Source organism: Pipistrellus kuhlii, unplaced genomic scaffold (assembly GCF_014108245.1).
Source record: "Pipistrellus kuhlii isolate mPipKuh1 unplaced genomic scaffold, mPipKuh1.p scaffold_m20_p_8, whole genome shotgun sequence".
In the NCBI taxonomy this organism is placed as follows: Eukaryota; Metazoa; Chordata; class Mammalia; order Chiroptera; family Vespertilionidae; genus Pipistrellus; species Pipistrellus kuhlii.
Window position 1 is genome coordinate 64201893 of NW_023425584.1, and position 27480 is coordinate 64229372.

The window sequence follows — 27480 nt, forward strand, 5'->3', positions numbered from 1 at the left end:
AAGACAGTTCCATTTTTTTTCTCACTGAGGAAGCTAAAACACTGTTTTCCATAGTAGCTGCACCAGTCTGCATTCCCATCAACAGTGCACAAGGGGTCCCTTTTCCCCCCAAGCTTATCAACTCTTGTTTATTGATTTATTGATGATAGCCATTCTGATAGGTGTGAGTGATATCAAATTGTGATTTTAATTTGCATTTTTCTGATGCATCTTTTCATATTTCCATTGGCCATCTGTATGTTCCCCTTGGAGACATGTCTATTCAGGTCTTCTGCCCAGTTTTAATTTGGTTGATCAACCCAGAGGGTTTTATGTAAAATAATGTAGACATAGAGAGAAACGCATACCATAAGATGCTATTTATACAGAGGTGTGTATAAGAGGTATATATCTAAAGAACAAAATGAATGAACAAATAAAATTGAAACAGACTTATAGACACAGAGAAAAAAAACTGATGGAGGTCAGCCATGGCCAGGTCACTCAGTTGGTTGGAGCATCCCTCTCTCTCCCTCCCTCCCTCCCTTTCCTCTCCTATTCCTCTCCTCTCCATGGAAATATCTTCTGGTGACAATTTAAAAACAAATAAAAATGATGGAGGCCAGAGGGGAGAGGTGTTGGGGGCTGGGGTGAAATAGGTGTTGGGATTAAGAAGTACTAATTGGTAGTTACAAAATAGGCAAGTGAATGTAAGGGAATATAGTTAACAATATTGTAGTAACTATGGTGCCAGGTGGGCACTTAGATTATCGGAGGGAACACTTTGTAAACTATATTACTATCTTAAACTATACATCTTAAACTAATACAAAATAGTGTTGAATATGAACTGTAATGAAAAAATAAAATAATTTTTTTAAAAAAAGAAATGGAACTGGAAAGAAATGGAAAGCCAATTTTAAGTTAACTGCATCATTTTTGTTTAATCCTCACCCAAGGATATTTTTTCCATTGATTTTTAGAGAGAGTGAAAGGGAAGTGGGGGGGGGGGGAGAAACATCAATGTGAGAGACACATCGACTAGCTGCCTCCTGCTCACGCCGACTGGGACTGAGGATCGAGCCTGCGCCTGAGATACAACTGCATCATATTTTTAATGTTCCCATATAAGTATAATCTCTTCACTGCATGATAAATCAGAGACTAAATTAGGAGGGCTCACCCACCCCTTCCCCTTTCCCTAAATGTTACCTCTTACCCATGAAAGGAAAAAGCTGTAGCTCTGGTCTTCTGTGTGCCCTGCATGTCTGAGAAATGTCTTAAGTTCCTCTCTGATTATGTGATTATTTTCTGTCATCTCCCGGTGCTCTTACTTGATAAGTTTTTGGTTAGAGTAGAATTTCAATGAAGCCATAATCATGATCTTGATCATGAATAATTTGATTTTGTTCCATGGCCCCAACAATACTTTTGATCCCAAAAAGACATGCATATCCTTCAGCGGGGGTCAAACAGCTCAGAAGGGCAAAAGAACACGTCAATGTTTACCTATGAGGGAGACTGATTTAATTATTTGGGTAAAATTAGTTTAAAATGTCTTTCCTCCTATTGTGTATGCTGCCAAAGGAAATCATCACATAATACACTGAGGAAGCAAAATCAAAACCAAGCCTTGACCAGGCATATCTCATTGTGTAGAGCGTCAGAATTGTCTGTTATGTCTAAAAAGTTGCCAAAGACAGACTTTATAATGTGATCAAAATCGGAATAAGGAGTCATTAAAGTAACCGAGACCGGTGTGGCTCAGTGGATAGAGAATCGGCCTGCGGACTGAAAGGTCCCAGATTTGATTCCAGTCAAGGGCATGTACCTTGGTTGCAGGCACATCCCCAGTGGGGAGCATGCAGGAGGCAGCTGATCAAGGATTCTCATCGATGTTTCTAGCTCTCTATCCCTCTCTCTTCCTCTCTGTAAAAAATCAATAAAATATATATATTTTAAAAGAGTCATTAAAGTATAAATCAATTGGACATTTTTAAGCCACTCAAATTAATTTTTTTTTTCTTATTTCTAAAAGGAAAAGTCATCATCAAGTAGTTTAAGTCAAGTGGTTAGCATTGTGGCTAAATGCTCAGGGTTAGTAGCCACACAGACCAGGGTTCAAGTCCTCGATCAGGCATTTACCAATTAGGCGACATTGGACATGCTATTTCATTTCTCTAGTCTTTGACTTCCTCTACTATAAAATGTGAAAATAAAACTACAGAGTCTATTGTAGGATTGTTATGAGGACTGGAGCATGTAACATACGTAACAATGTCCAGTTCTTCTATATTTTTAAGGCAACCTTTTTGTTGTCTCCCCTCCAAGACTCATTAAAACGAAACAAAACAAAACAAAAAACATAAACTACATTCTCCTTTAGAAATATGGAGCCAAGAAGACATCGTGTTTCCTGTTAAATATGATTCTTTTTTACACTTGATCTTAGCCAAAAGGCCGAGAAGCGATGAGACATGATTCTTTTTTATATGGGTTTAGGAATAAGGGAAATCGAAATGTCAGAGAATTTAGGAGAAAAGAAGATATACGTTGCTATATGAGACTCTCCTCAACTAGAGCTTTTAATCTGGTTGCAGAAGAAAAAGCTAACACATAGAATAGTTAGAGGATTATAAACGTATTAAGGAGCAGAAATTCATAAGAGAAAAATATCCCTGGAACTAGAACAGATGGCAGGGGCTGAGTCGTTATAAATGGAATTGGAACTGAACCTAAAAAGGAGGAGGAAACCAGGGCAGTTCGGGGGCCAAGGTTGGCAGGATGAGCCAAACTCTACTGGCAGGACTGAGAATGCCTGCTTTTTTGTTTGTTTGTTTTTTTAATTTTGTTAAATTTGTTGGGGTAACAACATTGGTTAATAAAATTGCATATATCTCGTGTACAATTCTATAGTATATTATCTGTGTATTACACTGTGTATTCACCACCCCAAGTCAAGTCTCCATTTGTTACCATATATTAGACCCCTTTTTTCCTCTGTTACCTCTCCCCACCCCCTTTTCTCTGGTAACCACCATACTGTTATCTGTGTCCATGAGTTCTTGTTTGTTTGTTTGTCTTGTTCATTTTTTTTCAGTTTTATATCTCACATATGAGTAAAATGTATGGTTCTTGCCTTTTTTTGACTGACTCATTTTGATTAGCATGGTATTCTCAAGATCCACCCATGCTGTCACACCTGGCAGTATTTCATCTTGGCTGATGGCTGAGTAGTAGTCCATTGTATGTCAGTTATTAGCTGCATGAAGATGTCTGCCAAATCTCTAGCCTCCAGTCCAAACTACTTTCACTGAGATACATAATATATGTTCCCTTCTTCTCCTGAATGTGTCAGACTCAGCATATCCAAAAAGGAATTGGTTGTTTTTAGTTTCGGCCTTTTTCCGTGTTTCCTCTTCCCAGATGTACAAATTGGAAACCTTAAAGCCACCCCAACACCTCCATCTCCTTCACCAGACATATCCAGGCCATCATTAAACTTACTCACTTCCCAACTAGCCTTCATCCACTCTGGCCTCTTTCAGGCTCTCTTCAAAATGCAGCTGTTTCTTCCAGGAGCATCAAAACTGTGGGCTGGTTTTCCATTGCTCTTGTATTGAGACCACACTCGTTACCCTGGACACCAGGCCCTGCTTGGTGTGACCGCTGCCTGTCCTCAGCCTCAACTGACCAGATCCCCTGACTGCTCTCTCCAGCCACACTTAGTCCTTCTTACTTACTTTAGGCCTTTTGTTGTTGTTATTTAGCAAGAGCTTTATTTCTTTTAAGTTTATTGTGGTAACATTTTATATAATAAAGAAGGAATATGCTAATTGGTCTGTTAGGTTATCTGAGTCACAACCAGTCAAAGGTGTGCACCCACAGGAGCTGAGGGGGTGGGGACTTGTGCCACCTGGATGTGAGGCTGCTGCTGGGGGCAGAACCCCATGGGAAATGTGCAGGCCCGGGGCACCACCCGGCCCAGTGGGGGGAGGGGGGGAAGGGGGTATCAGGATGGGGGCGGGATCTTGGTGGAGAGCTCTCAGCACTCCTGCACTGGATTCTGAAGGCACCAAGAGGAAGGGAGAGCACATAGTCAGTTAGGGGGTTTAGGCCAGGAGGGGAGTGCAGATAGGCAGTTAGGGGGGTCAGTTCAGGAGGAGAGAGCAAATACGGTATTTTCCGGCGTATAAGACTACCCTCCCCCCCCTAATTTTACAGTTAAAACATAGGTCTAGGCCTATATTCGCTGTATAAGACTACCCCCACTTCCAAGGCAACACCAGTTCTTTTTTTTTAATAGACCGCCTCTCTGACTCTGGCCAATCTGAGCAGGCTTTTTTTTTTGTTTCAAAAGTCATCTTATACGCCAGAAAATATGGTAGGCAGTTAGGGGCATCAGGCAGGCAATCAGGCAGGTGAGTGCTTAGGAGCCAGTGGTTCTGGATTGTGAGAGGGATCCCAGATTGGAGAGGGTGCAGACCAGGCTGAAGGGACCCTCCCCCCCCCTTCCCCGTGCATAAATTTCATGCACCGGGCCACTAGTTGGTAATAATATTATATAAATTTCAGACATACAACTTTATAATTCAGTGTCTCTGTATTGCCTGTTTACAACCAAAAGTCTAGTTTCCTTCCATTACCGAATATGTGACTCCCCTTTATCCAGTTTGCTCTCTTCCATCTCCCACCCCCTCTGGTAACCAACATTCTGTTGTCTGAATCTATGAGTTTGTTTCTGTTTTGTTTTATTAGTTCATTTGTTCTTTTCTTTCTTTTTTAAATATATTTTATTAATTTTTTTACAGAGAAGAAGGGAGAGAGATAGAGAGCTAGAAACGTCGATGAGAGAGAAACATCGACCAGCTGCCTCTTGCACACCCCCTACCAGGGATGTGCCCACAACCAACGGACATGCCCTTGACCGGAATTGAACCTGTGACCTTTCAGTCCACAGACCGACGCTCTACCACTGAGCCAAACTGGTTTTGGCCATTTGTTCCTATTCTGTTTTATATTCCACATAGGAGTGAAGTCATACCATAGGCCTCCTTGCTGTAGGGACTTTGCACAAAATGTTCTCTACCTGGAATACTCTTCCCTCCTCTCCTTACCTATAGTTACCTTCCCCTTGTCCTTCAGCTCCTGCTCAGTGATCCATCATTCTCAAGGAAGCCATCCCTGAATTCCCAGATTAGATGAGGCCCCCTGAAAGGCTCTTTCAGTGCCCTATTTGTATGGTTATTTGATTATATGTCTCCCCCACTGGACAGAGCAGGGACGCATTTGCTCATCCTTGTACCCCTAAAGCCTGCTGTAGAGAAGGTACTCAACATGTTTGTCAATCCATCAGTTAGACATTCCTTTCAGATGTCTAGGGCAGAATAAGAGGGTCTCAGAAGTGCCTCTAGCACTTTAGATGATAGAACATAGTAGGGTATTTTCCTCTGCAGCTGAGTAGGAAGTCATTGGGAGCCTGGTCTCCCCTACCCAGCTCCTGGGGCCTCCCCCAGCGGTGTGCATCACAGAGCTGACGAGGGAGCCATGCTGCAGAGCTGAGCCTAGAACACTTCCCTTGCCCGTGCCTTCAGGCCTGGGAGTTCCCATCAGTTTAACAGCTTGTCTGCAGTTCTTAGCCTGGTTGACCACTCCTTTCTTGAAATTCCTTCCCACGTGGCTTTCCCCCGTGTTCTGTTTCTAAATATTTTCCTTCTCCGTCTGAAAACATCTCCGCTTCTCTTTGCGTTCATTTGCTCCATCAGAATACTCTTTCCAGCATTCAGCCCTGATCTGGCATGCTCCCCGCTCATGCTGCCATTTGTAAGAGGATAGAGTCTGAACCTCCTGGCATTTCCTGAGAGGCACTGCCAGTATCTCCAGTCTCATCTCCTGCCACCATCCCATATGTTCCCTGTGCTTGTTACATCAAACCATTTGGAGCTTCCTGAATATTCCATGTTCTTTTATGCTTTTGTGCCTTTGCCTCCACCCCGAATGGCAGCCAAACCCCCTTGCGCCCATGCCCTTCCCTGCCATGTGTTCCCACCATCTACGTGCAAGGGAATGCCTGCTGTTTTTGAAACACAGATCATGTCACTTACGGCCTTCTCAACCATCCGCACCCCCACTCCCTCAGAGGCAGGAGAGTGCCTGGCAGATATTAGGCCTGTAATAAATATTTGGATAACTGAAAGAATGGTTCCTTTATCTTTTAATGAATCAGATAAATACTAACCCTAATGCCAAATAACGCTCATGACAAACTAGTGAATCGCTGACCGAGCATTTGCTCCTGAGATCAGGCTTGTTGATAGCCCAACAGTAAAATGTCAGATTTATTACATAAATTACCGCAACCTACTCTGAACGTGTTTTTTCTGTCTCGCATAGTAATGTTTTCTTGTCACTCCTTCCTAAGATAAATTTCTAGTCATGACATGGTAATAAAATGTTGCTCCACACTTTAAATTTGCCCTCAAAACTTTGAGGAATGTTTTTTGAGGTGATTTTTTTTTTCTTTTTAGATTTGCAAGAGAAGATTCTTATCCCCAACAAAATGTACGTGTTCCAAAGGATCACGTCGCCATACTTCTTTATGAGCTGTTACAAAAGCCGAGCTCCAGGGCAGAGCAAGGAAGCACTAGAGGAAAAGCTGTTTTATGCATTTCCAGCTGCAAAAAGTAGTAACATTTCATGTGGGCGTGATGTATTCATCCTAGAATTTCTCCCCTCGGGGATAATAGGACATTGCTTTTTCAGCTTTCAAAGGGGTATTACAAACATTCACTCCAAACACAAATACCACATTTGACCTCATTCTACTCTCACTCAGTAAATGTTTTTTCCCCGCTATCATAAGAATTATTGGTGATTCTGTTGGTGATATAATTTCTAATAAAGTTTTTCAGGAAGCTTTGGAAATCATTAGGTGCTTGCACTGGGTTGCCAGCTGTGAAGCAGAATTAGAATTACATGGTTTGGCTTTGGCTGGTATTACATTATGAAATTCATTGTGATTAGAAACAAGATTCAAAGGATAGGACTACATAAGTGCTTTCCTGGTTTTTTTTAAAGAAGTGTTAACAGTGTGGAGCCAAGGGTTGATGCTGGGATTGCTCTCTTAAAATATTTACAGTTGATCTAGTAAAGAGAATGAAAGGAGGTTTTTTTTAAATATTTTTATTAAATATGTATATGTATTTTTATTGATTTCAGAAAAGAGAGAAAAAGAGATAGAAACATCAATGATGAAAGAGAATCATTGATTGGTTGCCTCCTTCACCAGCCTTCCCCTTGCCACCCTCCCCCCATCCCCATCCCCGTGGGGATGGAGTCTGCAAACCTGGCATGTGCCCTGATTGGGAATCAAACCATGACCTCCTGGTTCATAGGTTGACACTCAAACGCTGAGCCATGCTGGCCTGGCTGAAAGGAGAGTTTTAAAATCTAGGAGGAAAGTAGAGTTGGTTGGCACAAGCTGAAAGAAAGTTCGACAACATTATGTGTGGGCAGAAGAGGAGCAGATGGGACCTCATTTCAATCAATTCAGTGTTTAAGTAGTTCCTCCTTTCTCCACCTGATGAAATGGTGTGATGTTCTATGGAAGGGTCTTATTCTTATTTCTCATCCTACTAAAGCTATTTGGTTTTAAAGTGTATATTTTCTCTCACCATGTGCATGCATAATATATATGCATACATAAGTTATTCATGTGTTTAAAAATCTTCACAGATTTTATTTTATAATTTTTCTGTCATTGCTCTGCTTTCATGTTTTTCTGCTCCTTCATTCCCTAATACATTTCTTATTCTTAGACAGGCCATTTTGTGGGAATAATGAAGTAGGGTATTTATTATGAAATACTGACAATTTTATTAAAATATTCTGTGTTACTTTCTTTTAAGAGTGAAAATATCACTCAGGAGCTTTCTTTTTAAAATTCAGTCATTACTTAGCTCCCAAACAGAGTTAAAATCTATCCATTGTATCCTTTTCTGATATATTTTTAAATATGCATGTTAAATATATTTTAATATATTTATATATTTTAAGAGGTATTAAATCTGCCTTTTACTACCTGTGGGAGATGGGGTTTTTAAATTAATTGGTGTACCTTGTATATATAGCCCTGTCTTAATGTCTGTGCTCCTACCACTGAAATAATAGCATAAATTTGACAAGAAACCTTCATCACCTTTTGAAATATACTACAAAATTATTTATTGATCATTTGTTTCATATTCACGTTTGATTCAGCAAAAAATTTAATATTAAATATTTGTAATAAAGACTTTTTCAACCTGCAAAGTATACACATGATTCAGTCCATGAGCTGAGGCACAAATATGTGTTAAATTCTCTAAAAAACAGATATTATTTTGATTTCATAAATATGTTTAAAATGTCATGTGCTTCATAGACTTTTTGGTTAGCTGTCGATGATAATACTATAACTTTGACCTGACCATTACACAGTCTTACAAATAAAAGCTTTAGTAAAAGAATAATGAGTTTGTTGGTATTTTCCTCCTACTGTAGACTTTAACCTGTATTTTGGTCTTTTAATTGCTCATTTCCTCTTTTGAGTATTACCTGATATTTTTCTGACCTGACTTAGAATCTCTATCCTATTACTGTTTTTCCAACAAGGACCAAAATTAGCAGTAAATCATTTACAAGATAAATTGGCCTAGACTAAGGACCAAGACTAACACCTGAAGATTAACTTTCTCATGTTTAAACAAAGTACTCATTTTCCAAATTTCACTTGCAGATATGCTTCATTTATCCAAATCTAAAGAAGAGAAGAAACTAAAAAAAAAAAAAAAAGAATTATTCAAATTTTAGATGTGCAGAGAGTCATGCTCTTTAGTTATCTCTTTTGGATTCCCAGAATGCTAGCTGAAACCAAGCCAAGCAGTGGCATAAGACAGTGGATCCAAAGTCAGTTTTATATTGAGGTGTTCTTCATTTCCTTAGTCCATGAAGAACCACCAGGTACCCACCATCTACCAGGTGCTTGGGACACACAGATTAATACACTCACAATCCTCAAAGAGCCCTCAGTCTAATTGGGGAGAGATATGTCAATAGATACTAAATCAGATCCAGAAGAGCAGTGCTAGTTAACATTCACCTGATTGGAAAGAGGCAGGGGGGTTACCTGGAGCCCATCCCTGCATTTAGAACTGCTGGCCTCCACCAGTGGGTACTGAAATGGTAATTTCACGCTTCACAGTAGAACATTAGAGAATGTAGTGTGAACTCAGAGATGGGTTTTGTGTGAAATCTCCCTTTTTTTCCACTTGTAATTTTAATTTATATGTTATAAATTGACAGTTTTTATTACAAATTTGCCATTTTCCCTGATACCTTTAAAAATGCAGTGTGTTGATATGGTTTTAAAGTTTTTAAAATTTTATTATAATTTTAAGCAACTTGATCACTTACTTTAGTTGAACTCATTTTTGCTTTAAATTGTAATTACTTTTGAGGAAATGTAATGGATTTTATTACCCATGCTTACTGATATCACTATCAAAGCCACTTTTAAACTATACCTTAGTCACTAGAATAATCTACAGTATAAAAGATCAAACATAAAAATTACAATAGTTTTATATTTCAAAAGTTTTTCTTTTTAGTATAGCCTCTTATCTATGAAATATTTTAAGTAAATATATGTCCTATAAAGAAATTCATGCCTGACTGGTGTGACTCAGTGGTTGAGTGTCAGTTCCCAGTCAGGGCACATGCCTGGGTTGCGGGCTCGATCCCCAGTGTGGATCATGCAGGAGGCTGCCGAGCAATAATTCTCTCTCTTCATTGATGTTTCTATTTTTTTTCTCCCTCGCCCTTCCTCTCTGAAGTCAATAAAAAAAATATTAAAAAAAAAATACTGAATGAAAACCCAAATCTGCAAATGCTGACTCACTAGTTGCATAACTATGAGAGTGATTGGGAGATTTCTTTATAATGGAAGAAACCTTATTAAGATGACTGATTAAATGTTCAAAAATGTGATACAACCAACTTTTTAGGAAGACATATTAATTTCCACTTATTCACGATAGTATAGAATAGATCTGTATTATATCCTGTATTTTATATTTTGCTTATTTGGTTAGGAGAGGTGGTATTTAAGTGACTCAAAGTGCCCTTTTATGAACCTGGTAAAACTTTCTAGTAGGTGGTTAGAGCTGCAGCCCTAACTTACCCATTTGTAACTGTGATTGCCATAGTATATCATAAATTTTGAGAGGAAAAAATAAAGGAGTAATCATTAGCTGTTATGTAATAGCAGCTCTCCACAGTCCAGAGTCTCAGTGATTCAGTTCCTGGGGTAGGTCTGGGTTGGGCTGGCTTATTGTGTAGTACTTAGCCTTGAACCAGTGGTTATCCTGCCAAAGTCTAATATATAGTGCTAGAGTTGCTGACCTGATTTATTTTGTTGGAGCAATTACTGTGATGTGTGATGTCAACCATGCTGTTTTCTCCATTCTGTTACCTGTTGGCTTATAACCTGGCCTGGTATTTTTTTTTTTTTTGGGGGGGGGGGGGGGGAGATAGTGGGAATTTCTCCCTAAGTTGTTTCTTTCAGGAGATAATTCTTCTATGAGAATGTAATAGTTTTTCCATACTGATAAGCCACACCCTTTATTTCAATTCTGCCCTACTTGCCAACAGAGATATGACCATTGATTGGCCTTAAATCTCTTCCTAGTTTACAGGTCTTTAAGTGTACTTGGAATAGGGTCCTTGTCCACAAGGGAGGACATCCTAACTATTCAAGGACTGGTAAAGCCACTGTTTAACCTTGGGTTGATCCATTTGAAACCCTCATTAAGTAAAGACAAAGTCCTTGACCCTTGCCCCTCTTCCAGTGCGCGGTAGGGCCACTGACTCCCAGTAAGGTGGACTCTCAGTGCTCTGAAAGGAGCAAAACTGGATGGTCTTCAGACTTATTTTAGTATAAAGTGGGCAGGGGCAAACCAACTTTGAATCCAGCTCTAGAAAACCAGAGAGAAACAAAGGTACTGCCCCTGGAGCACCCTCCCTTCCTCCCCCCCTCCCACACACACACACACACACACACACACTCTGCCACACGTAAGAGTCCGGGAAGGCCCAGCCTGCATGCTCACCCTGTTTCTTCTGAACCCCAGCGCCTCTTTGTTTTTACCACCTCCCTTTCTGCTCTCTTTGCCCCTGTTTCTTCTCCTTTAAGGTGAGTGTGTGCAGCTAGAGAAAGGATGCGGGTGTGATGTTTTCTAAATAAAGGTGTTTTTTTAATTAAGAGGTTTTTTTAAATCATAAAATTAAATTTGACTTAGTATGTTTTCAAGTTCTGTGGCTCATGCAGAATAACCAAATAGTGTACATCTTGTTAGCAGTGGCCACTTCCTAAAGCTAAATTGTAATTTCTCAAGAGATAGTGAGACTGCAGAAGCTTATCATGAAGGGCTTACTTTTCCAGGGTTTACCTATAATTTCAAATCCAGACAAGTCTATATTGCTTTCATTTGCTCTAAAGACCATTTTTCTAAATCCCTTCATATAATATCTTTTCTATAAAGGCACGGCCATCTCAAACAAATATCACACCTAAGTATGATATAGGGGTGAGGCAGGAACTTTGTCAATTGTGATGCATAAAGTGAATAGTCTGACCTGATTTCTAATAATCCCATATTTCCATCTAGTGATACATGGTTTTATTTTTTAGTGCATTTCCACCTTTATGAACATACTGATCTTAGAAGATTATCTGCCGATTCTCTTTTCCATTTCTAGTCTCCAGTGATTCATTAACTTTGACTTTGAATCAGCTGGTGCTTATGAAGGTATCACAGAACCAGTGAGTCACAAAGGCATCTGCTAATTTTCATTCATTCTCAGAAAGGAAGTAGTAGTTTTCCTTCTCAGGGGAGTTGAGTGATTATACAGCTTCATAGTCATTCTTTGAATCATATAACATTAAGATTTGACATGATTATTCTTAATTGACTTGGGACTAGACAGACAAGTTTCATATTTGGTTTTCCCTTCAGATTTATTTAATAGCATACAGGCTTTGAGAAGTGAGCAAATTTATTTTTTCTGCTGAATTTTACATAACATTATTAAGAGTACAATACTGTGCAGAGAATATAAAGTTATGTACCATTCTTTTGCTGAATCCATAAAGTATTTCCAGAAAGCTTATCTATGCTCCCCTTTCCCATTTCATATTCTCTATTATCTCTTCTCTTTTTCTTCTCAGAGTCTCTCTCAGACAAAGAAGAATTTTTAGGATTCATTTATTTATTCAGTAAATATTTACTGAGGGTTTACATGCCAGGATAAGCACTGGGAATGCAATGATGACAAGCATGATTGCACCCTTTCATAGAATTTATAGTCTAATGCAGGGGTCAGGAGCCAAATCTTCCCACCGCCTATCTTTATAAATAAAGTGTTATTGGAATACAGCCATATCCATTCATTTACATATTGTCTGTGGCTGCTTTTGCACTATATTGGCAGACTTCTATTTAAATAATTGCACCAGAGACCCTGAGGTCTGCAAAACCTAAAATGTTTACCACTTGGCCCTTTACTTATAAAATTAACCAATCCCTGCTCTGATAGGTATGGTGGAGAAATAAGTGCAGGTGGGAACCTGAACAGCCTTATCAACCTTGTTAAGCAGGATGAATTCTCCTGGGGGAAGTGGGCCGGTGGTGAAATGTTGTAAGAAGAGAAAGTATTTTAGACGTCACTGTGGCTACTGGGTAGAAAAATAATGAAGAAAGACAGTGAGTGTATGTGTTAGGATGAGCAACATCAAATAAAGCATAGTGGTTAAGAGCATGGGCTCTTGAGACAGATGGCCTAGATTCAAATTTTGAACCCCACTATGTACTGATTCTGACATTAGGTAACTTCTCTGTCAGATTTTCTGTCTGTAAAATAGGGATGGTAATTGTAGAAATTAATTCTTGGGATTAAGTTATAAATGTGAAGCACTTAAATTATAGTGTTTGTAATGTCAATATTATTGCTGTTGTGGTAATCCTGTTAAGAGGTAAGAGTAGAGGAGAGAAGTGGCAGATGTAGGTGCTGTACAGGTGACATCATTGGCAGGAATTCATGAGAGATTGGATGTCAGCAGGGCTGATAAAAGAGAATAGGTAGTGAGGATGAAATGCAGGTGTTTTCTTGATCAGTTGAGTGGATAGTGGTTCTAGTCCCCAAAGTAGGAAAGACAGTAACTGAAGCAGGCTTATGATGTGGGGTCAATATTAAGTTCAATTTGTGGTTTCTTAAATTGAGGAACAGGTTGATATAAGCAGAAGTGATCAGGAAGCAGTTGACGATAAGGTCCAAAGATCAGAAATGTGGTGTGGGCTAAAGAAATGGAAGTAGGAATGATCAGTATAAATCTGGTTGTCTAGCTTAGAAGCAGTATAATGCACAATGAAGGTGGAATGACAGATAGACTTTTAATAGAAGTGTAGAAAACACCAATAGTTAAAATTTAGACAAAGAACCCTTACGTTAAGAAAAGATCAAAGTAGTTTTTGGTGGAAGATAAGCATGAAGTTTGAGTCCATTAAATTCAGCTACCTTGGTGAGGTAGCTGAATTTGAGAAATATTTAAATTTGTAATTTTTATGTAGGCATAGGCCAACCTACACTATACTATCTATAATAATAAAAATGTAATATGCTAATTAGACTAGACATCCTCCCGGACTTCCTTCTTTCCAGACAAAGCTGTAACGGGTGGGGACCAAGGCAGAGGCAGCAGAGGCCCCAGGCTGTGGTGGCAGTGGCAGGCAGGGACCGGGACCAAGGCCCTTGCATGAATTTCATGCATCGGGCCTCTGGTATATTTCATAATTTGGCCATCTTGATTTTGTGTATCATCATATTCCACATTCTTCCAATATGTAATTTTTCCCCTATGAGATATTAGACAACATATTGGATGCAATGGTTATGGATGTTGACATCTGATGACCTGTTTAACCTACTTTTTTATATTTTTTTGACATTTTCTTCCTCTCATTTTTACCTCCCCAGTTACTGATTTACTGGAGCCTTGTTGTAAAAAATTGAAAAGGGGGAGAATGTGTTTCTTCTTTTTGGGGTCCAATATCTTAGAGTTGTATAATGATTTCTCTATTTCAGTTTGTTTACAACACTGCCATAAGTGAGTATAATTTTGGAAAGAGTCGGGAGGTAAATTGGAGAAATGGACACTTTTTCCAACCTCACAATCACTTCTCAGCTTCGGTGCGTGCATTTCTAATACAGTGATATCTGGCTTCCTCTCCTTAGTAAGAGGTGGTTCTCAAAAGAACCCTCAGGACTTCATGGATATAAGATTTCAGGCAGGACTGCCTTCTACCTCTTCCCCTCTGATCCTTAGGTTCACAGGTCAGGCTCCAGCCAAGTCCCTCCTGGAGGGTGTGCAGATCAGAAAGGCCTGATGCAGAAGCTTTATCTGCCTATAACACATGCCTGAAGGAAGGCAACATATTTATAGAATCAGGCTGAGTGTTGCATTTTTTTATGTTCAGTTTTGTGTTATCAGGGGAAAATTGTGAAACAACTTTGAAATGGACCAAAAAGATTACTGGTTATATTATCTGTCTCAGCTTTCTAAGGTTACCTCGCCCTTTTATTATATTTTAGCTCTTTTACAACCCTGTGAATGATAGAAAACTGAAAGTAATGCAAAAGTTTCCTGTTCATTGAAAAGGAACTTGTGTACTGTGGAATGCGATTGGTTATTGCCCTCTGGATAGCTACCAATTTTACCAGTTTTGCATCTACTTGTAAGTTCTTTGCAGTACTCTTTTTTTTATTTTTTATTTTGAGATTTTAATTGACCAAAAATCTATTCCGATCTCACTGTGCCAAACTGGAAGTTGTCAGGAGTGCTCCCTTTTTGCTGTATTCTTGATGTTTATATATTTGTCTGTTCCTTGAATTTCCCTTTTGACCAATTATAACATCTATGGGTTTCCCTTTTAATGAATGAATCAGTTGAACTCTATGTCCCATGTGCAAAAAGAATTCTCTCACTGCATATATACATGTATATTTATATAGGCATATAACATCTCTAGAAAAATTAATAGAAACTGCTGGCTATAATGGCCTCTACAGAAGGGAAAGCAGGAAAACTTGCTTTTTACAATTTGCCCTTTTGAATCCTTTGGATTTTGTATCATATGCTTACATTAAACAATGAGATAAAATTTTAAAATTCATTGCTGAACTTTAAAATCAGTTCTTAGCTAGCTCTTACCAAAACATCAACTAGATTCACATTTGAATTAACGGACTCTCTGAAAGATCTTTGTCCCTAAATAAACTACCAGTACATAACAACCTACCTGTCAACATCCTACCTAGAGCCTTATTTCTGTACCTTTTAAAGCAAAACTTTCAATTCTGTTTTTTTAAGATAACTCTAACACTGGAGAAACATTTGGTCAGATGGTACCTATTCTATTCTGCATCTATTAAAGGATCACAATCTTAGTGTAGAGTGAGGTGGTAGACCAGTTAGCCTGTTTTGCAGTCGTTCTGAATTCACATTATAAATGCGCCTTGCCTCTTGCCCAGCTCTGCATACTCAATAATTCCTCTGGTCTAATTATAGCTAGCGGCTCTCCCTTTAAGCTAGAGGTTCTCAAGCTCGGATGCACAGTGAAATCTCCTGGGAGCCTTTAAAAATCGGGATGCCCAGAACAATTAAATCATAAAGTCTGGGGGTGGGAAAGTGGTACATTTTAAAGCTACTGGGATGATGCTCAGGTTGAAAATACTGCCTCATGCAGAGAACAGTACTGCTTCAGCAGAAACTTCATATACTGCACCTTGGGAGCAAAAGCACTGTGAGTCTTGGACTGGAAGAGCAGCATCCGTGCTGAGAACGGTCCACACTGAAAAGGGGGTGGGGATGGGCAGCCTTTACTGAGTCTCCTTACATGCAGAACCTGTTTTCCCCAGGGCCACATCTGGAATGGGAAAATGAAGGGATTGGGTGTGATTAAAAGCCCAAACTGACTTGGTTACAGTTATTAGAGCTTTTAAAAAAAAATTAGTTCTCAAATCAGCTGAGGTTTCACTGAGTAGAAAATACCAAATTGGGACTGCTGGGTGCATATGCCTGCCTTGTTCCTCTGCCATTAGGGGCATGTAGCCAGCCTAGTGAAGGGTGGCATCTAATACCGCTGCCATCAGCCGGGAAAACCACATATTGTACATCTAGAGGCCCGATGCATGAAATTCATGCAAGAGTAGGCCTTCCTTCCCTCAGCTGCTGGCACTGGCTTCCATCTGGAACCCGGGACTCAGGCTTCCCTCACAGCCCCAGCTTCATCCTGAAGGTCATTCGGAAGGACATCCGGTCTAATTAGTATATTATGCTTGTATTATTATAGATGTGACCTACTAAGTGTCTATTTTTGTCACAGGTCCTAGAACTTCACTGCTCTACCCCACAACAATGGGCTTTGTTAAGAGATCTTTGATAGTTTTAGAAGGGGAGAAGTAAACAATGCATTTCCTTGGGGATCTTTGATAGTTAGTTTTAGAAAGGGAGAAGTAAATAATGCATTTCCAGGGAAATAGTCTATCTCTTGCCATGCCCTTCACTCCCTGCAAGGTATCTTCTCATGGAAGTCCTGATTACTGGCCTGCTTCGGTTTCATGCGTTAAGCCGTTTTATTGTTGCCTCCTCCATTTTAAAGACATGAAAATTGGTATCATAAACTCTGCTGTGGTTTGCCTTCATGTACTCATTGTATATCCCCCTCCCTTTTGTATAGGAAGACAGAGATGTCAATAACCCCATGCCTAACCGAGGAGGCAATGGACTAGTTCCTGGGGATGACAGATTCAAACCTGTGGTACCCTGGCCTCATGTTGAAGGAGTAGAAGTGGACTTAGAATCTATTAGAAGAAAAAACAAGGCCAAAAATGAACACGAGCACCATGCTGGAGGAGAGAACCAGAGAGACGTAATGCAGAGGCAGTATCTCACTTTTAAGCCTCAGACATTCACCTACCGGGATCCTGTGCTACGCCCCGGGATCCTCGGTAACTTTGAACCCAAAGAACCTGAGCCTCATGGAGTGGTTGGTGGCCATGGAGAGAATGCCAAGCCATTGGTTTTGGGACCAGAACTCAAACATGCAGTTCAAGCCAGCATTAAAGAGTTTGGATTTAACATGGTGGCAAGTGACATGATCTCCCTGGACCGCAGCGTCAATGACCTCCGGCAAGAAGAGTAAGCACACGTCCTCTTCTTTCTAAAACGGGGCCCGCTGTTGTTTGATAGAGATTTAGTCAGATGCTTAGAATGGAGAGAATATCTGTGCCTTTATTTCAAGGAAATGAGAGGATCTTTGGTCCGCAAAATGGCCAGAAGGAAGAGAGCTCTCCATTTATGTCTGCTATGATATGGAAGGTATGTCCTAGGGAATTCTGGGATCTTCCCCATGAGCCTGGCCCAGAATCTGGTCCTCAGACTGGCATCAGGCTGTGAGATTGTTGGTACCAATCTACAATGAGAAAATGCGCTTGCACCAGGGTGAAAATCAACTATTAAATACTTTGTTTAGTTCAACTGACAACTTCATGACAACATTTTGTTGGTATCTTGCTTTTCATTCTGGATCTAGCGCCTTATTTTGTTGTGGAACAATAGCAAATAGTAACACTGCTCTAGCCTAATACAATTTATCGGATAGTTATGTGCCTATTCATTTTTTTTTAACACCTCAACAACAAAACTCCTGAGTATGCAAAGGGAGCACGCAGGCAGATAAAATTATGGACTAAACTTTCAAATGCTTTTCCTGTAGTTTAATTTAAAATAAAAGGTTTCCCAAGTCTTAGCTTTCAATAGGTGGTAACTATGGAATGAACTCAAAGCTTTTCTCTTTCAGTTTATTCCATAACTGGTTCTACTCCTTTAGGATCTAAATTGTGTCCATTAATGTGGATGCATATTTACAATAATTCACTGCTACTGGAAAACTCACAAAATGTATTCCTGATGATGCATTATTCACTAATCCTCATTTTAAAAGGTTAACACAACATGTGCACACTGGACACACACAGCAGCATGCTTTACGACCACAAAGTAAAATTTTGTACCTAACGTAGTGCTACTCAGTAGATTTTGGACGTTAATGTTTATTGGAAAAGTGAGGGGGAAGGGGGATGTGAATGAAATATGTGAAAATGTAGAAGGTGTAAAAGTATAGAGCCATGATGGTGAGAGGCATAACCTCTTCTACGGACAAGAGTTTGAGCATCTTAAGCAACTGTAAAAGGGAGAACCTTGGGTCACTTTATTTCTAACCAAAGTAGAAATTTGCTTTGTTCCAGGGCTGGCAGATTCCACAAATGGAAATAGAGGTCTCTCAGTTAAAACTGAATTTCAGATAGCAATGAAAAACATTTAGTATAAGTATGTCCCAAATGGCGCATGGGACATACGTAGACTTAAAAATTTTATTATTTATCTTAAATCCAAATTTAACTGGATGTCCTGTATTTTATTTGGCAATTCTTCTACTCAGCACAGTGAAGATGCTTCTTAGAGAGCTAGAGCTGCCCTGCACGGACCCTTTAGAACCCATAACAGGATCTGCTGACCCTCCTCTGGAGTGTGTTCCAGTGAAATACAGCACTTGCCTCTGTTCTCCAAGAGCCTGCTGGTGGCATCTCATCACTGTAACGGAGAAAGGATGGGGACGGCCTAACATTTATTGGCTTTCCACGACATGCCTGTACTTACCATAAGTTATCTTATTCCATTCTCACGGTGAAGAGAGTTCTTACCCGTATTTGTAAAGTCTGAGACGAGACTTAGAGTTGTGCCTTTTTTATGTTCTGCCTAGCAGAATGGTGCAGCTGTGCTTCCGCCCAAGGTGGTGTAGTGAGAGCCCCTTCTCTTTCCAGCACACACCGCAGGGTGTGGCAGCATGCCTCAGTGTGGTGTTACCGTCAGAGGGTGAGCTCGGGGTAGAAGCTGAGATTTTAGCACATGAGTTATTTACAGAAGATACATCTTTGCAAACACCAGTATAAATCTAGCTCACCTTCCTATATAAGAAACATGCTAAGAAAATCAAGTGGCGTACAAAGCAGAGCAGTACCCAGGATTAGAGATATCCTTTGTGCCTCCTCTCCTTCACCCCTCACATCCATTCTGTCTGCAAGACCCCTTGTTGCTGCCACAAAACCATGTCCCAGATCATGTCTGAGTGCCCTTCTTTCATCTCTACTGCCATCACCCAAGTCCAAGACTACTGCGAGAGCCTCCTTCCTGGTCTCTCCATTTCTACTCTTGCCTCCGACCTTACTCACACAGAAGTCATTGTGGTGTTTGGTCCCACAAATAGCTTATCTAAAACCAACCTTTGCCTTCCCAGTGAACCTGGAATAAAACTCACATTCCTAACCAGCAGCAGTCCCCATGCCAGGACCCTTCCCTGCCTTGCCAACCTCGTCTGCCCCCGGTGCTCCAGCTGCTCTTCCCTCCTCCAGGAATGAGTTTCCCTTCTTGAGGCTGGCGCCTTCCCATCCTTTAGGCCCTGGTGAACCTCTTGAGCCATGCTGTCTAATTTGGTAGTGCCCTGCTTAATTTTCTATGACTGCCCTCTGGCCATTTCTTTCATAGCATTCATCAAGTTTTGTAACTAGATATTGGTTTATTTAGTTGTTTATTGATTACCTTTCTTACTAGAAGATAAGCTCTTGAGAGCAAGGAATATGTCTGTTTTCTTCACCAGCTATTGTAAGTAACTAGGAGGTTGGTAGTTCTCAGTTGGGAACTACCCAACTTATATCTGTTGAGAGGATGGTGGGAAAGGTGGGTGGGTGGATGGATGGATGGATGGATGGATGAATGGATGAAATGGTTGGATGGATGAAATGGATGGATGGATGGATGGAATGGTTGGATGGATGGATGAAATCTTCCAGGGTTCAAACCGTGATTTCATTAACAGATATGAGATCTTAGACCAGTTATTTACCCTCTCTAATGCTTAATTACATAATCTTTAAAATAGGTCTAACAATACCTATCTCCAAGGATTGGCATTATCCTTAGATGGCATTAGAAACTTAACTATTATTAATGGTTTATATTTCTGTGGCACATTTGAATGTTTTCAGTTACTATTTAACTTTGATGTCTCTGTTGCTTTTTGAAAAACATAAATGCCACACACTGCCTTATCTGCATCATCTTCCATAATGGCAAAGCCTTCATCTCGCATTTGATCATCTCAGACACAACGGTTGCAACCCTTCCAGCTCTCTGAGCCTTCCTTGCTCTCCTACAATTTCCTTCCTTTCTGTCTTTGTCTCTCCCTCCCTCACTCCCTCCTTCCTTCCCATGGTGTATCTCTCCTTTTTCCTTCTCTCCTCCCTTTTTTCCCCTTCCTTACTCCCTTCTTCCCCTCTTTCTCCCTCCCTCCCTCCCTCCCTCCCTCCCTCCCTCCCTCCCTCCCTCCCTCCCTCCCTCCCTCCCTCCCTCCCTCCCTCCCTTCCTTCCTTCCTTCCTTCCTTCCTTCCTTCCTTCCTTCCTTCCTTCCTTCCTTCTCCCATGTTTTGCCAATTATTCCCTATGTTCTTCTTTCTTGCACAACAGGAACAGTTCCTAGAAATAGGATTATTGCAAATTTCTGTTTGTCATTCCTCTATGTATGTGGGTCCAATCAAATAAAAGGACCAAGGCAATCTTAGCAGATGTTCACAACCCCTCTTTAAAATTCTCTACTAGTGAGAAACTTATTCTTAATACTTCAAAATACTCAAACATGATAACCCCCAGAAACTTTAAAAAAACTGAATACAGATTGTTTTTTAAACTTGATTCTTTCTCAGACTTTTTAAAAAATGAAATAGGCTTCATTCCTCTTTGAGCACATAAAATTCAGTGTAGAGTAGTGGATAATTTCTAAGGAATTACTAATAAATGAGAATGTGGACATCAAGAATTTTCCCTGAAAAAAAAGAAAAAAAAGAAAAGCCAACAACAAAGAAAACACTCCTAAGTTTTGTACATTATTTAATATGCACTAGCACTTTCCTGCTTTTACTGGCACCATGCGCCATGTTAAAAGCAAAACATACATCCATATCTCTCACACACACCCCTTTATACCTTCATACTCCTTCCTTGTGGAGAGCATGCTACAAGGAGCCCCTCGGTGACTGGCTTGGCATTGCTGACTCTCTGAAGCTCTAGAATATTGGCCTTCTCAGCCTTGTTCTCTCGCCGCTGTCAGACATATAAACGTGCCACCTGCCTGGCTTGGAAACCACTGCTGTGGGCAGTTTGTCCAGCTGTGACATCTGACACTGTGGTTAACTTGTTCGTTTTTGTGGCTGCTCCATAGTCTTTTCAGATGAATGTTCTTTTCCTTACCAGCAAGACAGAACTGCCCAGCTGCCAGCATGACTCATAGTTATGTATGCTACAGCTTTGAATTACACTCTCTGGCTGACTAATTTACTGGCTGTTGATTACTTGTTAAGAGTGAGTAACAGTATTTTGCATGAACTGGAGGCACTCTTTTTTAAAAACTTGAGCCAAGAATGACTTCACTTGCCTTCACACTTATTTTCTATAAAAAGACACATATGATTTTCTTCACAGTTCAACAGATATTGAGGATGTCCAATGAGCAAGGCACTGTGCTAGCCCATCGGGGGATGAAACAATGAGAAAAATATAGCCCCTGCCTTCAAGGGGTTCACCATTTACCCTTAGAGAGGGGAAATGATACCATAATATAAAAGCCATAGGAAAGATGTGAACAACATGGCATGGTTCAGAGGAATGGGAAGCCACATGGAGTTACAGGGGAGTCAGAAAAGGAGTCATTGCCTGGCCATTGTGGCTCAGTGGTTGAGCATCGACCTATGAACCAGAAGATCATGGTTTGATTCCCGGTCAGGGCATATGCCTCGATTGTGGGAATGATCCCTAGTGTCAGGTGTGTAGGAGGCAGCTGATCAATGTTTCTCTCTCATCATTGATGTTTCTATCTCCCTCTTCCTTTCTCTCTGAAATCAATTTTTTAAAGAGAAAATGATTCATGGAGGGGACACCAGGGATGGACCCCAGAAAATAAGTAGGGTTCCCCCAAGAAGAGGTTACAAATATTGAAGACAATGAAGATAGGCATTGACGAAGAGGAAAGCAAGTAGTATCGATTACTTGGATCAGGAAGTGTGTGTAGAGAAACAAAGTTGATAGGGAGGCTCATGTTTAGAAGGCCACGATGCCATGTACAAAGCCTATACTGGAGTTGGTAGTCAGGGGAGACGCACTGAGTGTTTATAAAGGGAACTTTAGGAATAGCAGAGCGGTAGAGGTGTCTAGAGTAAATTGGGATTGGAGACCTTTAATTATTAGAAGCTTAATAGCATTACAGTGGGAACATCAGTGAAGGTTACAGACCAGAAAAAGACTCAATGTAAGAGAACAGGGTTAGGTAGCATCGGTAGCTGATCGAGTAGAAAGAGGAATTAAAGCTAAATCCAAAACCTTGGAGCCTAGTAACACAAAGAATGGTGCCATTGACAGAAATAGGGTGGATGGAATTGAACAAGCTTCTCTGCCCAAAACTGGTTGCCTCAATCAGTTGGTTCCCTTCACGCAGAGCCAGTCAAGGAGCCTGTTTGTGGGGAGAGGTGGAACGTTCCATTTGTGAATATTTTTCTTCTAATAAAATTTGGGGTTTCATTTTCTTTACTGTGAGCTAACTGCTGATGCAAATTCATGGAAATTAGGTTTGCCCTTTTTTCAGCCCAAGAAGACAATCAGAGGCATATAATGCAAACGATTTTGTTTCAATTGAATTAAATATTTTGACTTGTTGAACAAATTCACCTGTTTTTAAAATTTAACCTTTCCTCCTACCTACATATCTATTGCACTTCTATTTTGTAGAAAGTTATGTTAGTTGCATTTACAAAGTGAAATAATAGACATTGAGGTGCTTCAAAAATGCTAAGAGCTATGCAAATGTTAGTTATTAATAACTCCTTGCATTTGTTGGAAATTGAGGAGTGTTTTAAAAAGAGATTTTAGTTTAGAATACATTTACACTTTATACACCAGATAACTTTCTTTTTACCTGATTTCAAAATGCTGATTTTTTTATACTGTTAATTTTATTTAAGGTGAACTATGGTCATGAGCTTCCCCCCCCCCCCCCCCATCTATATTAAAGGCTCTCTTTGATACTTTTGTTTAGAAAGTAGTGCTGTAATTACAGACTAGATGCTATTTTCAAAACATTGATTTAAATGAAATGCTATAGATTCTTATTTAATTTCAGTTTCTACATATTCTGACCTAGGGGTTTCAGTTAGAACTCACTGAAACTCTAAGGACTTGCTCAAAGTGATTAAAACAAATCGTCAGAATAATATACACATCATATGCGCGTGCGCACACGTTATGAATCACATATACACATATATATTTCAGTACTTTGTCCCAGTTTCTATTATCAGATTATATAGTGGTTCCCTATGACCCCATCTAAACTACACTGGTCACAATTATTAACAGGCGATCCTTTTCTTTAATAGATTGCCCAAATCATGTCTCATCTCTCAAAGCGCTATTTGATGGCCTTAGATCTAATCTGTAGGAAGCACTTTTGAAATTGGTGTAGATGGCCCTTGATAGACATGTTGCTTGCTTTATGTCCAAAAAGTATTATTTTCTGACTGGCCTAAGAAATTTTACTCTTAGAAGCTACTTTTTGTGAGTTCAGAGGTTTTCCAGATTTAAAAAAAATTTTTTTTTTACTCTTAGAAGCTACTTGTTGTGCGTTCTGAGGTTTTCCAGATTAACTTTGAAGAAGAATTGGGTTCTGATGCCTGGTTTCTGCTTTCTCCTTAGCACACACACAGATACAAACACATACAGCCTTTGCCCTTTGGGATTATCTCAATTATGAGGGCAGAGCTGACTTTTAAGTTTCTGGCTGCCAACAAGATGTATTTAGCCAAATTGAAATTATAATAGTGGTCAGGGGGTAACTTAAGTCACCCCAATTTCCACAGCAGTTTTAGAAGGGTACCGCATGTTTGAGTAAGCCTACAGGAAATGGAAACGGGTAATTTGTTGCTCTAAGTCACCATGAGAAAGTAGCAGCAATCTTGACTCTCCCTGTCCGTGTTAGCATTTTAGGGTGGCGAAAACCTTCTTCTACTGTGGAGACCTCAGATGGTCGATAAGGTCCTTCCCATGCTCTGGTCATTTTCCAAGTTGCTCTATTAAAAAGTGACTTAGCTCCATTTCCCATCCCTTTAGCCTCCCTGCCCCCCAAACTCCACCACCAAATGCTCCCAAAGCGTAAAGTGTGCCTGGTAGAAAATATTGTGAACGTGGGTTGCTAGCTGTTGTTTGTCTGTTTGTTTGTTTGTTTGTTTTTGTAGTCCTTTGCCCCCAAACCAGAAATTTAGAATAAGTTCCTGGAGGCTAGCTAGGAAAATACCTATGGAGGCACCACTAGATATTCCATAACATTCCACACCATTGACAGGCAATTTCGGGAAAACCTTGACTCTCCTCCCCCACTCCAGTGCTCCCACCAACGGGAGCACTGACAGGGAGACTAAGGGGTGTTTTTTATACCCTCTCCTACTGGGGCATCCCAGTTCTGGAGCTAACAGTCACTTCAAGGTGTTTAGTCATTGTCCTCTGCTATAAGGTTCTGCCCATAGACTCAGACATGCCACAGTGCAACGTGTGGACTTCAGACGCATGCCCCTCCCTCAGAAGGTTGGCATGACCCTCTTGGGGAACTCGGCTCAGACTAGGGATGCAAAGGGCCCTTAGACACAGCCTGCGACTCTGATGTGCGTTTCCTTGATGGACATTGGCTCGCGTATGTTTGGTTAATAGGGAAAGGGTGTCAATTCAGTGTGACAGCCCTGGCATTTCTAGATTTCCTCCCGCAAGTTAGTGTGACCAGGAATTTGGAAGTGATCAGGGGTGATGTTGCTCCCCGTGACAGTGAAGACTCCGAGCAGCCCTGACAGTCCTGAAGAAGTGGTTCTCTTGAGTGTGTGAGATGGGAGGCGTGTAGTGGCTTAAAGATACTCTCCACTCACCACTGTGCTGAGCTGCCTGGGGAGCTGCCGTGCAGCCCGAGGAGCGGAGAGGAAGCTGATTGATGAAAAAGGCTCTCTCTGGATCATACTCTTAATTTTGGCAGCATTACTCTGCATTCGGAGCGAATGTCTCCAAGGACCTGCAGAACGGAAAACAAAAATCCCTTGTTTTAAAGGTTCGTGATATAAACTGCAAGTGTCTGTGGCGATTTTAACTGTGCTGATGGATTTTCCTGAGGGCTCTGGCCCCAATGTTCCCTCAGATTTGAGTGGTCTGGTCCTATCCCTGTTTTTCCTTTAAATCCTATAGTTTTCTTTCTTTTTTAAAAAAACATAATTTAACAAAAAATATATATGGCCTGGTAGCAGAAGTATCTGTCTTGTACCTGTAGGGTAGTCAAAGCCAAACGGCTGGGCATTGGGCATAGTGTGACTGCAAAATCATAACGTGTTTTCCACATTTGAGCTGAGTAAGTTATATGAAACTGGTTAGCTGGTTAGTGGTTAAACCAAGCATAAACCAACACTTAAGAAAAAGAAGAACCCCAGCCTTTCCATGTATTCTAGAAGCACAGCAGCCGTTCTGAAAGATGGGCAGTCAGTGAGAACTCACATTGGCTGCTCATCCAGGAGAGATTGGCCCACGTAGAGCCAGGCCTCACTCCTGCTGTGATAGGCTGGGAAAACCCCACGTGACAGCCTCAGCCCTTCCACATATACACGTTTAGGTTTTCTCTGAAATAGCTGGTGAAAGGGCTGGTTTGGGAGAGACGAAGAAGTAGGATGTGGGGGGAGGAAGGTAGAAAAGAGGCTTTATAAGTAAATGAACCAGGTCAGAGCTTGCCTTCCTCTCAGGTTAACTTTCACGCTGATGCCTACAGCTCCATCTATGGGGCACTTTTGACAGCTCCCCCTTGGAAAGGCAAGTTCTTGGAGAGAGCTGTAAAGCAGGGATCATCAGTACCAATTGTCTTTCATTTCTAAAAACATATTTCTATTGATTTCAGAGAGGAAGGAAGAGGTAGAAACATCAATGATGAGAGAGAATCATTGATCAAGCCTGCAACTGGGCTTTGATTCCCTGACCAGGAATCAAACTGTGACCTCCTGGTTCATAGGTCAATGCTCAACCTCTGAGCCACACCAGCTGGGCCCAGTGTTTTTTTGGGTTTTTTTTTTTTTTTTACTCAAGGATTGTGGATGTAGTAATATGAATAATTTGTTGCACAACTTCTTGAATGCACTTATAAGTTAATTATCTTTGTTCATTTTATGTAAAAAATGCCCTTGGTAAATATTATAAACAGAATTGCCTTTTCATCATTCCTATGACATAAGGTGAACAAACTGAAAAAGTAGAAAGGCCAAACTACACTTGAATTATATAAAAATATCATTTAATTCAGTTATATCTTGTAGTATATCACTGAGAAATGGCCCATAGTTTCTCTTTCCTCTTCACTGAACCATGAAGTTCATGTGTAGGGGGAAAATTACACTTTTGATAACTTGTAACTTATTTTAGAAAGAACACTGCCATTTTAATCACAAGAAAAATATCCATATTCTCCAGAATAGCAAGTCCCAGTGAGCAAATCAACGTCCAGGAGAAAGGGCCGGGGAGGAAGCTTTGAGAATTTAAAACTGCACGTTCTTAAGACCCTGGAGATACACAACCGTCACGTTAAAGGAAAGAGCTGTCACATCTTTAGTGAAGGAGAATGTGAACCAGCTGCTGCTTTCATCCTCTGTGAGGCACGAGCTCCCTCCAGAGCCCAGACATGCTCAGCGGCCATCCTCGGGAAAATGGTTACACCGGCTGCTGCTTCTTGGAATGAGCGTGAGAGAGACACTCTCTCCTAAAAGCCCAGACCCCTTGTGTGTGTGTGTGTGTGTGTGTGTGTGTGTGTGTGTGTACAACAACATATTTGGAAAGAAGCATCAGATATTCTTATTTAAATCAAAGAAGAGTCAGTTTTCTAAGCAGGTAATAAAACAACCTAGATTAGGGTCTGGCCTGTGCTTGACCTATATTCTGTCATTGTGGGGCTGCCTTCCCTGTCGGATGCCAGGCAGGGGGCTGGGGAGGAGGGCTGGGATTGAGGCAGGTGTGCTAGGACATGTCCCATAGACACAGAACGACCCAGAAAGCAGGCTCCAGCCGCAGGACATTTTTTTTTTTTTTTTTTTTTTTACGTTTGTTTATGTGGTTTGGGAGAAATATTTCTCACTCGCTTTAAATGAGGGATCAACTGTGTCTTCCACTTCCACATACTTCGCTCTGTCACTGTGATGGTGCTCGGGTCCCTTAAGACAGAGGGGTCCTCAGTAAAT

General features: G+C 40.6%; 1 protein-coding gene across 3 annotated transcripts in view; it reads left to right on the top strand.

Annotated features, from left to right (window-relative positions):
• GALNT7 (polypeptide N-acetylgalactosaminyltransferase 7) overlaps window positions 1-27480 on the top strand; it is a 120457-nt gene that overhangs the window by 50663 nt on the left and 42314 nt on the right. For all 3 annotated transcript variants that reach the window (XM_036423777.2, XM_036423779.2, XM_036423778.2), the window contains exon 2: window positions 16812-17272. In XM_036423777.2, the coding sequence (XP_036279670.1) occupies window positions 16812-17272 (461 nt within the window). The remainder of the gene's footprint in view (window positions 1-16811; window positions 17273-27480) is intronic.